General features: G+C 38.2%; 1 protein-coding gene across 4 annotated transcripts in view; it reads left to right on the top strand.

Moving 5' to 3' along the window:
* The window catches only part of SRBD1 (S1 RNA binding domain 1), a 243,606-nt gene that overhangs the window by 9,566 nt on the left and 218,448 nt on the right, over positions 1–15,592 (top strand). For 3 of the 4 annotated variants that reach the window (XR_009739351.1, XM_061432247.1, XM_061432246.1), the window contains exons 4-5: positions 5,656–6,036; positions 11,902–12,068. Coding sequence is in view for 3 of the 4 variants with exons in the window: in XM_061432247.1 (XP_061288231.1) it covers positions 5,656–6,036; positions 11,902–12,068 (548 nt within the window). In the remaining variant the exon portion in view is untranslated. Of the gene's footprint in view, positions 1–2,516; positions 2,871–5,655; positions 6,037–11,901; positions 12,069–15,592 lie in introns of all 4 variants that reach the window. The other variant, XM_061432248.1, reaches the window with a different exon arrangement.

The following is a 15,592-nucleotide window of genomic DNA, read 5'->3' as shown; positions in this document are numbered from 1 at the left end:
CTTTTTCACTCTCCTCTTTCACTTTCATCAAGAGGCTTTTGAGTTCCTCTTCACTTTCTGCCATAAGGGTGGTGTCATCTGCATATCTGAGGTTATTGATATTTCTCCCGGCAATCTTGATTCTAGCTTGTGCTTCTTCCAGCCCAGTGTTTCTCATGATGTACTCTGCATATAAGTTAAATAAGCAGGGTGACAATATACAGCCTTGACGTACTCCTTTTCCTATTTGGAACCAGTCTGTTGTTCCATGTCCAGTTCTAACTGTTGCTTCCTGACCTGCATACAGATTTCTCAAGAGGCAGGTCAGGTGGTCTGGTATTCCCATCTCTTTCAGAATTTTCCACAGTTTATTGTGATCCATACAGTCAAAGGCTTTGGCATAGTCAATAAAGCAGAGATAGTTGTTTTTCTGGAACTCTCTTGCTTTTTCCATGATCCAGCAGATGTTGGCAATTTGATCTCTGGTTCCTCTGCCTTTTCTAAAACCAGCTTGAACATCTGGAAGTCCACGGTTCACATATTGCTGAAGCCTGGCTTGGAGAATTTTGAGCATTACTTTACTTGCGTGTGAGTTGAGTGCAATTGTGCAGTAGTTTGAGCATTCTTTTGCATTGCCCTTCTTTGGGACTGGAATGAAAACTGACCTTTTCCAGTCCTTCTTTTATTTGATCCTACGTGGCTGACTTAAACCAAGGCACTAGGTGAGCCATAGCTTCTGCCTGCACTGAGCAGAAAACAGCTTCACCAATGACTTGATTTGTTTTACATTAGATTCATAACCAATTTGTTTTACATTAGATTCATAACTTCAGACCCTTGATTTGCATCAGAAATACCTGGTAGACTTACTGTTTTTTTCCAGCAAGTTTGATTTTCGACTTTTTTCTCTTTAAACTTCCTCACTTCCTTTCCCTTCTCTCACTCAGCTGATGCCATTGCCTTTTATTTATTTGAGAATATATGATATTTCTCATTTTCCCATGACCAAGCTGAGACCAATTAAATAATAATGACCAATTAAATAATGATCTGCTCATATTTGTTTTCACCTTCTATCCTGTTGCCGTGGAGTAAGTGTCATTCCTCCTACCAAGGATGGGTTTGCCTCTTGGGCTTATTATCTCATGCTCTCTTGTGTAGGGTCTCTGTTCCCTCTGTAATCTCCTTTCTTTTCTCTTGTCAGCTTTTCTTCCTAAATTGCTTCTGAGTATAAAAATGCTTTTACATCTAGTTTTAAAGAAGCCTTCCCTTGACTCCATATCCCTTTCCAGTTAGCTGTCAAGCTCACACAGTACAACATAAGGGGGTCAAGGCCAAGGCCTACTGACTGATTGAACTGGTAAAGATAATGAATCACTTTTTTGATTTAGACACTTTACAACTTTCAGAGACAGTATAAAGAAGGATGGTCAGATTCTTCCTGGAGTTTTGGGTTTAGTCATAGGCTACCTAATTAGCATTTGAAGTGTTATGAGTGATTAAAAAACCCATGAAGGCGAAAGAAAATGTACTATGATTATTCAGTCTGTCAAAGATTCAAGTTAAATAAAGGAGAAAAAATATTTTCATGGCTTGTTAAGCTTGAGTATGTCACTGGGGAAGGCTGTAGAATCTTAGAAGCTTTAAAAATGGAGCAATATTGCCATATGGTTTTCATCTGTATTTTGATCTAAACATGCTTGCTGCTGCTGCTAAGTCGCTTCAGTCGTGTTCGACTCTGTGCGACCCCAGAGACGACAGCCCACCAGGCTCCCCTGTCCCTGGGATTCTCCAGGCAAGAACACTGGAGTGAGTTGCCATTTCCTTCTCCAATGCATGAAAGTGAAAAGTGAAAGTGAAGCCGCTCAGTCGTGTCCGACTCTTAGCGACCCCATGGACTGCAGCCTACCAGGCTCCTCCATCCATGGGATTTTCCAGGCAAGAGTACTGCAGTGGGGTGCCATTGCCTTCTCCTAACATGCTTAGATTTACCTTTTCTCAAAATTTTTGGTCGTTGGACTTCTTTACACTCTTAGAACTTACTAAGGACCCTGAGGGACTTTTGCTTATGTGGTTTATATCTGTAAATATGTACCATATTAGAAATTAAAAATGAAAATAATTGATTAATTAAAAATATTATTAAACCTATTTCGTGTTAATGCAAATAACATGTTTTAATGAAAAATAGGTATATATTTTCAAAACAACCAAAAATTAATGGAAAGAATGATGTTGTTTTACATTTTTGCAATTATCTTTAATGTCCGACGTATAGAAGATAGAAGATAATTTAAATAAAAAAGAAGGCCTCTACACAGGTATGTATTTGGAAAAGTAAGTGATGTTGTAATATCTTAGATAATTGTGGATATTTGATACTATATCCAAACTCAGTAAGTGGTACTTTCTAAAAGATTTCTTTGTGGAATCTGTAACGACACTGTATTCTATTACATTAAAATCTGTTGGTCTGTGTTATTTGAATGGATCTTTTACCCATGCATGAACTTGTAACATTATGTGTTGGTCTTCAGGCAAATGATGAGGCTTCCTTGGTGGCTCAGTGGTAAAGAATCAGCCTGGCAGTGCAGGAGATGTGGGTTCAGTGCCTGCATTGGGAAGATCCTGTGGAGAAGGAAATAGCAACCCACTCCAGCGTTTTTGCCTGGGAAATCCCATGGACAGAGGAGCCTGGCAGGCTACAGTCCACGGGGTCACAAAGAGTTGGATACGACTTAGCAACTAAACAACAACATTTGGAAAATACTGGTTCACAGATTTACTGTGAGACAACCACTGCACATCAGTATGCATTGGCCTGCAGAAGTTCCTTATGTGAACATTTGTGCTTTACATACGTTTCAATACAGAGCATAAATACGAAAAAGGTGTGTTTTCAGGGATTGAAATTTTAAAAATTAATAACTTATTCATTCTTAAGTGAAACTGACAATTGTTTTATTGCAAGTGTGTGACAGTGAAGGGAGCAGAGATTATTAGTACGGCTTGGTGCACTATCTTGGTTTTTGCTACCATTGCTCTTGTACCATTAGTGAAATGTCAAGTGCCTTGACATTATTATGAAAACAGTTGTGAACTTGCAGATCTCTTGAAAGGATCTTGTGTCTGTGAGAAACACTGATAAACATTAGATAAAATTTACTTGAAGACTCCAGTACTTGAAGATACTGTTAAGTATCTAATTTATGATTGTTAGTTTTTCTCTTATTTTGAACTCCCCAGCTTTAAGTCATTTTACTTTTTCTTTATTTCTTCAAGTTACTTCCTTTTCTCTCTCCTAGTAATCGGTCTGGGTGTAGTAGCCATGATAATGATGGTGGTATCAGCAGATATTTGATTACTTATCATTAGCCAGGCAACATGCTCAACACTCCACTTGTATGATCTTATTTATTCTTCACAACCTGTTGAGTCAGGTGCTGTAATTATCTTGGTTTTATAGACGAGAAAGCCAAGGCAAGAGATGTTAAGTGACTTGCTCATGGACCACAGATAGTAAGTCATAGAACTGGGTTTCTAAGTCATGAACATGAATTTTTTCAGCATTTCAGAAACCATTCTATCTCGGATATTTTTATACCAGCCATTGTCGTAAGATTATATAAGACCAGTGAAAGTCGCTCAGTCGTGTCCGACTCTTTGTGACCCCGTTGACTATACAGTCCGTGGAATTCTCCAAGCCAGAATACTGGAGTGGGTAGCTTTTCCTTCTCCAGGGGATCTTCCCAACCCAGGGATCAAACCCAGGTCTCCCGCATTACAGGTGGATTCTTTACCAGCTGAACCATAAAGCAAGCCCAAGAATACTGGAGTGGATAGCCTATCCCTTCACCAGCAGATCTTCCCGACCCAGGAATCAAACCGGGGTCTCCTTCATTGCAGGTGGATTGTTTACCAACTGAGCTATCAGGGAAGCCTGTATAAGACCAGAGTGCTGGTTTAATAATGCGTAGTTTTGATAAAACCATCACAAGGAGTTAAGTTCCTATAACTAGCACTGTCTCTCATTGGAGGCTGAAGTAAGTAGAGAAATAATAATCAGAAATTTACTTGATGATCATGGGCTCAGATTAGGAGAATTAGATAAATTTTTGGGGTTTATTGAATACCTAATGTGATCAAGGTGCTCTGCTTGTCACACTAAGAACTGAATGTTTTAACTGCATAAATCTAAGGTAGTTTGATGTATCCATCTCACAAGACGCCAGTCTTACCACTGGGACCAAATTAATCAAAATCTGTTTTCTGACTTTTTCTCTTCTTTGTGCATTACCTAGAATGCTGATCATATTTGCTTTCTACAGATCTCCTTTTTCTGTTCCTCTGGGGCTGAGAACTCTTGTATGATTGACATATTCCTTCTTTAGCTATGTCAATTAATTTGATCAGGTTATTATCAGCTCTTATGGACTTCGGGGGAAATTCTATTTTTGTACCTCTGTTCTTATCCATTTTGTTCCAATTACAAATGCAATACTGAGAGGGCTATTTAATGTATATAGTTTCCAGGTTAGGTGGTGATGGGTGGGCGTTAGGATGAGGGTGTGGTTTGTAGTTTCTAGTATTTTCAGTAGTCAGTAATTCTGGGAAAAAATATCTGCTAGGAGAGGAAAGTGAATATTTACTGACATTTAATTTGGGAGTTCTTTTGTTCGAGTTTGTGCCATCTGCTTCACTCAGGTAACTGAAAACAGGCTAGCTTGTGAAATTGAAAATTCCATGGGGCAAGGTCTGTATTTTATTTCCCACTCTAGTGTCAAAACAAGTGCCAAATGTCCTTGCTTCATTCCCGAGCTGTCACCCGGCAGGTGGGTGGTCCAGAGAATAACCCCTGGACACCTGTGTGTACTGCCCTGCAGACTCCTACGAAGAAAAAATGCCTGATACTCTTGCTGTCCTGCCATGTTTTCTTTCAGCAAAATGGGTGGCAGGCATAGCCTGTTGAGTTTTATGAGCCTGTGTTACTCTTCTCTCATAAAGTGTTGACTTTTGATTGCAGATTTTAAATCTTGTTTTTTCTTCCAGGTGTATACCTTCCCTTTACTCATTAAAAAAAAATGAAACCTTTTATTTCTAGATAATTGTAATTTCACATGCAGTTGTAAAAAATAATACAGAAAGATATCATGTACCCTTTATCCAATTTCCCCCTATGGTAACATCTTGAAAAACTATAGTTAAATATCACAACCAGGATATTGACATTGATAAAATCCCAGTGATCTTACTTAGATTTCTCCAGTTTTATTTGTATTCATTTGTATGCATGTGTGTGGATATGTGTGTTTAGTTTTATGCAGGATTACCCTATGTGTAGGTCTCTGTATCCACCACACAGAACAGTTCCATCACCACAAGGATCCCTAGTATTGACCTTTTATAGCCATATCCACCTCCCTCCCAACTTCCACCCCCAACTCTGACCCCCCCCAAGTAACCGTTAATTTTTTCCAGGAATATTATATAAATACAGCTGTACAGTATGTAAGTTTTTGAGATTGTCTTTTTCTCTCCACTCAACAATTTCCTTGAGATTCTTTCAAATTACTGTGTATGTGAATAATTTGTGCCTTTTCATTGCTAAATAATATTCCAGGTCCATTGGTTTTTTTAATCTTCTAATTCTCATGTGTTCTCTTTGTGGTTTGCTAGAATAACTCTATCGCTATTGCCGATGTTGATTTAGAAGACAAAAACAAATTGGAGACTGGGCAGACTCTGAAAACAGCAAAGACAAAACGGAAAAATTCAGCTCAGTCACCTTCAGCTCGGAGGACTAAAAAGCTGAAAACTGATGAAGAAGCCAACAAAGCCAGCAGCTTAGAGAGCAGAAATAATAGCACAGAGATACCATCCACTAGCGCCATGTGGGAAGGTGGGTGTAAAGAAGAGGAGAACAAAGACTACTTTACATGTGGTCAGCCCCCTTTGAAGAAAGTGAAGACGGAAACGTGTCCTCAGGGGCAGCCTGTCAGGCTTCCAGAAAATATCAGTAATATTGAGGAGGTGGAAATGAACTGGGACATAGTACAGGTATGCACAGCCTTATTCTGTCACTTCAGTTTGATTCTTTTTGACTGGTATGGGGTGAGGGAAGACCTGGGAGTTTTCAGTTCCCTTGTCACTTTGCCAGTGGTTCCTGTAGGCTTTGGCTCTTGGGTACGTTGTTTGGTATTATAGCTTATTGTCATTAATTCTTCAGTTAAAAGCTGTGACCTCAGAAAAGTAGATTTCTTTCCATGGTGTTCTAGTGAACATGTATTCTGTAGACAGATCACCTCAACAGATTGGGCCCTCCTGAGTTCCTTGGTACGTTTTTGCTTTGTACTTGGACTGTAATTCCCCATAAAAGCAGTGCAAGTGATTAAGTCATTGGCTGTTAGTACATCTATTTAACTCTTAGTGTAATGTTGTAATACACTGTGAACCAGGCCTGCTGCTGTTGCTGCTGCTGCTGCTAAGTCGCTTCAGTTGTGTCCAACTCTGTGCGACCCAATAGACGGCAGCCCACCAGGCTCCCCTATCCCTGGGATTCTCCAGGCAAGAGTACTGGAGTGGGTTGCCATTTCCTTCTCCAATGCATGAAAGTGAAAAGTGAAAGTGAAGTCGCTCAGTTGTGCCCAACTCTTAGCGACCCCATGAACTACAGCCCACCAGGCTCCTCCATCCATGGGATTCTCCAGGCAAGAGTACCGGAGTGGGGTGCCATTGCCTTCTCTGCCTAGTAACTTCTTAAAGGAAATTTCTATCTGAATTCCAACTTGGGCTCCCATAATTATATTTCTTACTACAGGAAAAATCATATTTCTTCCAGTTTCTTTGACTAGCTTTGAGGATGATAGAGAAGACCTGAGGAGTGACTCATTAAGCAGTGATTCCCAATGTTTTGTCCACCCCCACACACTCTGTAAACATTTCAGACTTAATCATAGCAGTACCCCTCAGGGTGGATGGGGATCACCTCCCTCCTTATTGTCTGACGCATGGTGATTCTGACGAGTGCTCCTTCCTCTGCTGGGAAATACTGCTGTAGAGCCCAGTGCCTCTGCTGGGAAATACCACTTCTCCGTCTGGAATTGTCTGTGTGTTACCTTTCTCTTCAAAGGAAGTTCTTTTTACCCATGCTGCCTTTTCTATTACCTACTAGTTGAACATTGCCAGTAACTTTTAATTATGATTTTTCTTCTCTCTGACTCATTAAGGAATAGAATGTTGCCTCATAGCCTTCTTCTCATTCCCGAACAGTCCAAAATTGAGAAACTGCATAATTAGGCTCCTTTCTATGCTTTTTTTTCTTTTTTTCACTTAAGCCTACAAGGAAGTGTTTTAAAAGACATTTAAAACAGCCTGCATCAGGTTCACCCTGAAGGCTTTCTTAACATGCACATCCCTTGGTTCCAAACCAGACCTACAGGGACAGGTGGGTGTGTCCCACTTCCCGTCTCTTCTCCTTAACTTTTCAGCCTATCTCTGCTGTTGACATAGATCTACCTCTAGTAGTTGACCCTGAGTAGGAAGGAGGGGGAAGGTTTCAAAGCACAGGAAGTCTCTTGAACTATGGAAATAAGTTTTGCAAAATGAAGTCAGGGGTTAGTTATTCTATGAAACTCTGCTTCACACCCATATCTCATAATCTGTGTAAAAGAAAGAAATGAAAATAACCCTACCTATGACAGTTGTTTACAGGTAATAGAATCCTGCTTCTAATGAGCTTAAGCAGAAAAGAGGATGCAGGGGCCTTTCGAAGAATGCAAAGGACAAAGCGTGATCAAGTCTCCTAAGGCCTTGAACCAGAAATTGGAAAACTGAGGACTTGAGGAAGCCATTTTCTCAATTTTCTCTCTTTCAGAGATTTCATGATCACCCATTTTCACCCCTTCTCTGTTTGAGTTGTTGTTTTCTCTTGGCAGATCAGAAAGCATATCAGATTTCCCTACTTCTTTATGAAAGGTGGGAGATGATAGCCCCACACTTCATTTACCATTAGTTTTAGCTAGTGAGGAGGGAAAAGCGTACAGTGAGAACAGGTTCCCAGCTGCCATAGGGTGAGTGGCAGAAGAAGAGCAGCCAGGAGTAAAAGTTTCATCTGTAAATCGGTAGCAGGAATGTCCATGAGATGTTTGAATATGAAATGGAAGCAAGCTTTCAGGTCTAGAACTATTTTATGGCCTTTGACCGTATTATCTGGGTAGTATGAATGTGCTTGTCTTTCCTTTCAATTCTAAGTATCTTTTCTCCTTATATTAATAGTGATTTTTGGCAGCTCAAACAAGCCTGTTCTCAGAATGTGCCACTCCGTTGCATGTGAGTTGGGAGAAGTGGTTGGCTCAGCTGCGACCTTCTCTGAGCATCCTGAGGACCACTAGTAAGCTCAGCATTTTCTAGATGGGTTTAGGAAAATTGCCTGGGGAACTTTAGGTGTGACTTACTTGTTGGGGTTTTTAAAAGATTTAACCAGGTACAGTCATCCTTGTCTAATCTTAAATTACTTTTAAATCTTGTCATATATGTGGACTTCCTGTCCTATACTATTTTCCATTAGCAGGAGAGAGAATCATTTTATCTGCCAAACATGGTTGAGAATAGTGGCAGGTGTTAAAGGGAAACAGGAAGAGCAGAGTGAGAGTCAGCAGTGCCAAGTCAGTCAGCAAGACAATCAGGAAGGCTTTGAACATTTGAGTGAGCCTCAATGAAATGCCTGTGGTATACATATTAACTGCCACAAAATGAAATGTTTGCCCAAGTTCTTTGGGGAAGTTCTGACAAGTATCTCATTAGTAAGGAATGGTTGATGGAAATTAACTGTATAGGAATTATTGTCTTGAACATGAGGGAAATGTTATTTATATTTCCTTCATTTTAAGGACCATGGACCCTGCCCACCATGATACCTTGATCCTCTTAACTTTTTTCTTTCGAGGTTTTTTTTTTTTCCAACTCTAAAGTTCCATAACTTTTTCAGGAGCATCACTGTCTCATCTGGGGAGGGACTTTACCTATAAACACACTTTGTAACTATTTCCTAATCAGGTTCTGGGATCACCAGACTCCTCGGGGAGAAACAGCCTACTTCATTGCTTTTCTGCAAACTGCAAATATGTGGTTGCCTTAAGAAATTAGTTTTTATTAAAGTATATTATATCATTAAGCAAATATATTGAGAATACCATAACCTTTATAAGAATTTGAAGAGATGACTAGCTACAAGGAGTTTTTGAGAAAATTAAATGTCCTGAAGTGGTGATTGCTATTATGTAGTCTATTTTGAGGGAGGTGGGAGTAGAGGAGCCATATGCAATATATTAGTAATGTTTGCTAAATCAGGGGAGAAGAGTGAGCAAAACCTACTTATTAGCCATTTTCCCCATTCTTGCAAGAGATGATGTGGAAATATGTGGGTGAGGAAGACCACGGGGTGACAGAATAGGGGAAAGAAGTGGGAAGGAGACGAATGTCTCTGAATTAACTTTCTCACAGCACTTTTACACATAAGCATGTGTCACTTGTTAGGAGGGATTTAGTAAAAACAGTTGGATTGACCCTTGCTTTTTATAATTTAGCTGGAGGTATTTATTATGGGCCTTAAAACAAACTTTCTGAAATATATATGGAGAAAATTGTACTAAAGTATACACCTCATGAGTGTTCAAAAATGTAACCGTGTAATAAGCTTCCAGATCAAGAAACAGAACGTTACCAGCAGCCTAGAATCTCTTTATACCCCTTCTCAGTCCTGTGTCCCCTTTCCTAAAACCACTCTTCTGACTTCTAACATCATACATAGTTTTTCCTTTTGCAGTCTTTAGGAAACTTATTTGTGTGGTAAAATAAGTGATGTAATAAAGTCAATAGCAGTAATAGCATTTCAGAAGGGAGTATCCAGTTGCTGGTTTGATTTTTGAAAGAATAAAAAATTCTTTCTCTCAGTGCTAGTCATTTAAGTGTTATTTAATTTAAATATAAGTTATTTTAAACTGCAGATGCTGCCTGGATTATTAAAGCAATAGTTTAGTTGTTGATACCCAGAAGTTTTCTTTTTTAACTGAGAAGATGGGAATATAGACTTTGAAGAGTAAATTCTCAGGCCACTTGGAGAGAAGGCCATTTTGTTAGGGGTTTTGGACACCATGACGGCACCATGTCTCCTCTGCAGTGGGATTCAGGAAGAGAAGTGAGACAACTTGATTAATTTGTACTTTTGCTTGAAGAATATCATCTTGCTTTGCCCACAAATCAAATTTTCAAAGAGGAGTAAATAGCTTGTGGGACTTTTGGCCATTTACTTGACTTCTTTGAGCATCAGTTTTTATACCTGTAAAATGAGAATCCGTTCAGTTCAGTTGCCCAATTGTGTCCAACTCTTGGAGACTCCACGGACTGCAGCCTGCCAGGCTTCTCTGTCTATGGAATTTTCCAGGCAAGAATACTGGAGCAGGTTGTCATTTCCTACTCCAGGGGATCTTCCTGACCCAGGGATCAAACCCATGTCTCTTGCACCTCCTGCATTGGCAGGTGGATTATTTAGTACTGTGCTACCTGGGAAGCCTGTAAGCACAGTAGAAGACAGTCTGGGTTGTGGGGAAGAAATGAAGACTAATACTTTTATGAACGCAGTTTGAGATGCCTAATAGGTTTTCAAGAGAATACATCAGGTAGCTTACTTAAATGAGTCCAGAGCTCATGCGGAAGAGAGCAAGGGCTGGAGATACGAAGCTGACTTTCTCACCAGAGAGTTGGTGTTAATTCATCAGAGTGCATAATAAGATGTAGGCCTAAAGGATTTCAGGTACACAGAGGAATGAAAGTATCCTCAATAGTCTCTGGAGTTCAGCCATTTATTTCATCTGTTGCTTTGAAATTTAGTCTGTTTTATATATTGCCTTGATTTTTTTGACAAGTTGATAATGACAGTTCTTTAATTAAGTTTTGGATTTTTCTTTAATTTTTGGCATATCTCGAGCAGTAGGATTGAAATAATAATAAAACATATGCCTTTCATGCTTTACTTTAAAAATCCACTTGGGTTTTGAGAACAGTAACTGAAATTGGATTTTATTTTTTCTGTTCTCCAGGCTGACTTCTCTGAACTTTTCTGCTTACATGTACCTTTTGCTGAGACCTATAGACTTTTTAAAAAAATAATTATTTTGAATATGTGGTAAATGGGAATCATAGAAAATGCCAAAGACACAGAAGGATCTTCCTGCCCTAGCTCTAAGTCAACCCCTTTCCCCCAAATAAGCCATGTTCCAAGTTCTTGTAATTCATTCCATATCAGATCATACAAGAGTAAGTTACATGGTATTCTTCTCCATGGGTGTATAATTTATTCACCAGTTCCCCATTGTAGACTGGTTTTTGCTAACTTCTACCAGACTAGAAAAAGTTCTTCAAAAAATATCACTGTAAATAAGTATCATTTTCCAGAAGTATGAATATGTCAGAACAAAATTCCCAGGAGTGTAATTGCTGGATCATAGAGTTTATGCATTATAAATTTTGATAAATACTGCCAATTGTTCTTCCTCCAGAGGTTATAGCATTGTACTTTCTCATTAGCAATAATTGAAAGTGCCTTTTCCCATCATTTATGCCAACACAATGAGTTACCAACTTTTTAATCTTTGATGCCAATCTGAAAGGTTAAAAATACGTATCTCATTGAGCCCTGTAGAATTTGGATGATACAAAGTGGTTTTTATTGGGTTTTATTGAATTAGTGAAATGACTATTCTGTGATTATCAATATATATTCTATATTTCATGCAATTCTCTTTTTTAAAAACCACAGCAGTTAGTTTCTAAGTGACTGGAAAACATTATTTGATATTATATTTTAAACCATATATTATGTTTACTTTTCAGGGTTTTAAATCACTAAATGTGCTTAATTTGCAGGTTTTATCTGAGAGAACTGATATTGAACTTTGGGTTTGTGCCAATATTATCCGTCTCTTTAATGATGATAACACAATTCCCTTCATTATACGTTATCGAAGAGAGCTTATTAATAATCTTGATGCTGATTCCTTGAGAGAAGTTCAACAAACTCTAGAGGAGCTACGGTAAGAAACCTGGGCAGGGGTGAGCTTTGTGTAAGGGGAAAGAGGGTATGTGAGCTGATGAGTGGAAGCAGTGAGAAAGAGAGTGATAGTATATTTTAACAGTGCTGATATTTTGTTTTCTTGATTTATTGTGATCTGAATATAGTCAATCCCCTCCTAAAAGAGAAAGCCAACTTCATTTTACTTATTTAGAGGTATTCAGAGTCCCTCTGCTGGTGTGTTCATGCATAGCTTGGGCATGAATCTGCAAAAGGTGGTTTGCATTATTAATATGAGTTTGAATGTCATCTTCTCTCATAGAAGTGATTTTGCATAATGCAAAATTAGAACTACCAGCAGCAAACTCAGGAAAATACAGTTTCATCTAAATCTTCAATAGCTTTTGTAAAACTGTCCTCTTAATAACTTTAAAGTCCCTATTAAAAGGAGAGTTCTTTAAAAGTATCAAGTTTGCTAGGAAATAATGTATATTTCCCTTTTCTAGTCTTTTAAAGGATATAGTAATTTAATGGTAGTGGATTGTAACTTGTTTATGATTATAGAATGGAAAACACCCTTTAAAAATATTATTCCTGTGGACTTATTGTAAGAACTCAGAAATAAGCATACCAGAGACTATAAGTATCTAACTATATTATTCGGTAGAGTTTATTTAAACACTCTTCCCCATTCATTTATTTACTACATGTATCCTACCTGCCAGGTGCTGTGTTGTTGATACCTGTGTTCTTTAACAAGGATCTGGTTTAAATTGGATATAATCTTACCATCAAGCCATTCTAAAAGCGCCAAGGATTATTTTTATTAATAGAACAAGCCTAATAATTTTGGAGGGACTTGCATCTCACGAACATTTCTATCCCTTTTGTGGAATTTCTTTTGGTGCCAGGAGGATTCAAATGCTAATATGTTGGAAGTTATAGTTCACTGAGAAGCAGAATCAATTAGCCAACCCAGAAATATAAATGACAGTTTAATCAAGTGGTTTCAGAGTCAGATCTTCCAGGGCTAGTCTAATATAATCAAGCTTAAAGGGCTGCAAATCAGAGATGACAGATCCTAAGAGGGCCAACCACTGCTCATCTCTAACAGATCATAGTATGCAGTCTTATCTACTCAAATTGCTGGATCTTCCCATTTTTGAAAAACCAGTAATCTGAATTTTGATGTAAAAAATTTTGTAGGTCAAGCAAAATCATCTACAGGCCACGTCTAGAAGTCCAGCAGTTTACAAATTCTGAAGTAAGCTCTCTGTTTGGTTGAAGGCAAAGTAATGAAGAAAATATAAGGATTTAGGGGTGTGAATTGGTGAGAGTGTCACAAAAAAGCAGGAATAGTTAACTTAAAAAATATTAAAAGTATTCTACCAATTAGTTTTTTATTGAGTGAGGGACAGATAGGAGTTTTATGTCAAGATTACTATTATTATTATTTTCTTTTTCTCTAAAAAGCATTTCGGCTACAACAGAATTCAATTTCTAGGCATCTATTAATAAAGGAATACATTAAATATTAGTAGAGGATTATTTCTGTTAGTAAGTGTGGCAATGATTAGTAGTGACTTAGAAGATCTTTTTATGTCATACAGATTTCTTTTTGGTAATTAGGTATGGTATCTGTTTTTCTTAAGCTTTTTCTATGACTAGAGCATGGTTTTCAATGTGTTAACTGCTACTCATCAATGAGTAATGAAACTAATTTAGTGGGTCATTACCACTTTAACGAAAATGAAATAGAGAATAGGAAATATGAGTGCAGTTTCTGTAATAAAGGTAAATATTGTTTGATGAAACTATCATGTGTTTATATAACTTTATTATTAGGTTGGTGCAAATGTAACTGTGGTTTTTGCATTGTTGAAATTTGCTGTTTGATATTGAAATACATTCTTAATAAATGTGGTTATGGTTATACACCTTTTTTTAAAATTTATTTTATTTTATTTTTTTATTTTATTTTTAAACTTTACAATATTGTATTGGTTTTGCCAAATATCGAAATGAATCCGCCACAGGTATACATGTGTTCCCCATCCTGAACCCTCCTCCCTCCTCCCTCCCCATACCATCCCTCTGGGTCGCCTCAGTGCACCAGCCCCAAGCATCCAGTATCGTGCATCGAACCTGGACTGGCAACTCGTTTCATATATGATATTATACGTATTTCAATGCCATTCTCCCAAATCATCCCATCCTCTCCCTCTCCCACAGAGTCCAAAAGACTGTTCTATACATCTTTTTAATATGCATTTCTCACTTTATGTTTTTTTGCTGATGACTTATTACTTACTGTTTATTTTATATTTATTTTGGACTATGGAAAAGATGCTAGAAAAAAGCAAACTTGAGCGACTTTCTTATTTGAGTTCAAAATGGGTCATAAAGCAGTGGAGATAACTTGCAACATCAGAATGCATTTGGCCCAGTAACTGCTAACGAACGTGTACACACGCATTGGTAGGTCAAGAACTTTCACAAAGGAGATGAGAGCTTTGAAGCTGAGATGTGTGGTGACCAGCATTGGAAGTTGACGATGACCAATTGAGAGGACCAACAAAGCTGATCCTCTTAAAACTACGTGAGAAAATTGCCGAGGAGCTCAGTGTCGACCATTCTATGGTCTTTTGGCATTTGAAGCAAATTGGAAAGGTGAAAACGCTTGATAACGTGGGTACCTCATGAGCTGACCAAAAATTTTAAAAAATCATTGTTTTGAAGGGTTGTCTTCTCTTCTTCTCTTATTGTGCACAACAGTGACCCATTTCTTGATCAGATTGTGACGTGTGACGAGAAGTGGATTTTATATGGCAACCAGTGACGACCAGCTCAGTGGTTGAACTGAGAAGAAACTCTAAAGCACTTCCCAAAGCCAGACTTGCACCAAAAAAAGGTCATGGTCACTGTCTGGTGGTGTTTCATCCTCTCCAGTTTTCTGAATCCCGGTGAAACCATTATATCTGCAAAGTATGCTCAGCAAATTGGTGAGATGCACCAAAAACTGCAATACCTGCAGCTGGCTTTGGTCAACAGAAAGGACCCCATTCTTCTCTGCAGCAACAACCGACTGCACGTTGCACAAGCAACACTTGAAAAGTTGAATGAATTGGCTACGCAGTTTTGCCTCATTTAGCATACTCACCTAACCTCTCACGAACCGACTACCACTTCTTTAAGCATCTCGACAACTTTTGCAGGGAAAATGCTTCCACAACCAGCAGGAGACAGAAAATGCTTTTTGAGTTTGTCAAATCCCAAAGCACAGATTTTTATGCTGCACAAAAGAGCAAGCTTATTTCTCATTGTTAAAAATGTGTTGATTATAATGGTTCCTATTTTGATTCATAAAGATGTGTTTGAGCCTAGTTATAATGATTTAAAATTCGTGGTTGAAAACCCCAGTTACTTTTGCACAAACCTAATGAATATGAAATTATATGTGTATATATTGGGTTGCAGGGTAAAATATATTTCTTACTGAGAGTCCCTGTTAAAAAAGTGAATTAAAAAATGACTATGGTTATGGAC

The sequence above is a fragment of the Bos javanicus genome, chromosome 11 (genome assembly GCF_032452875.1).
Source record: "Bos javanicus breed banteng chromosome 11, ARS-OSU_banteng_1.0, whole genome shotgun sequence".
NCBI lineage: Eukaryota > Metazoa > Chordata > Mammalia > Artiodactyla > Bovidae > Bos > Bos javanicus.
This window is presented reverse-complemented; position numbering and strand designations above follow the sequence as displayed.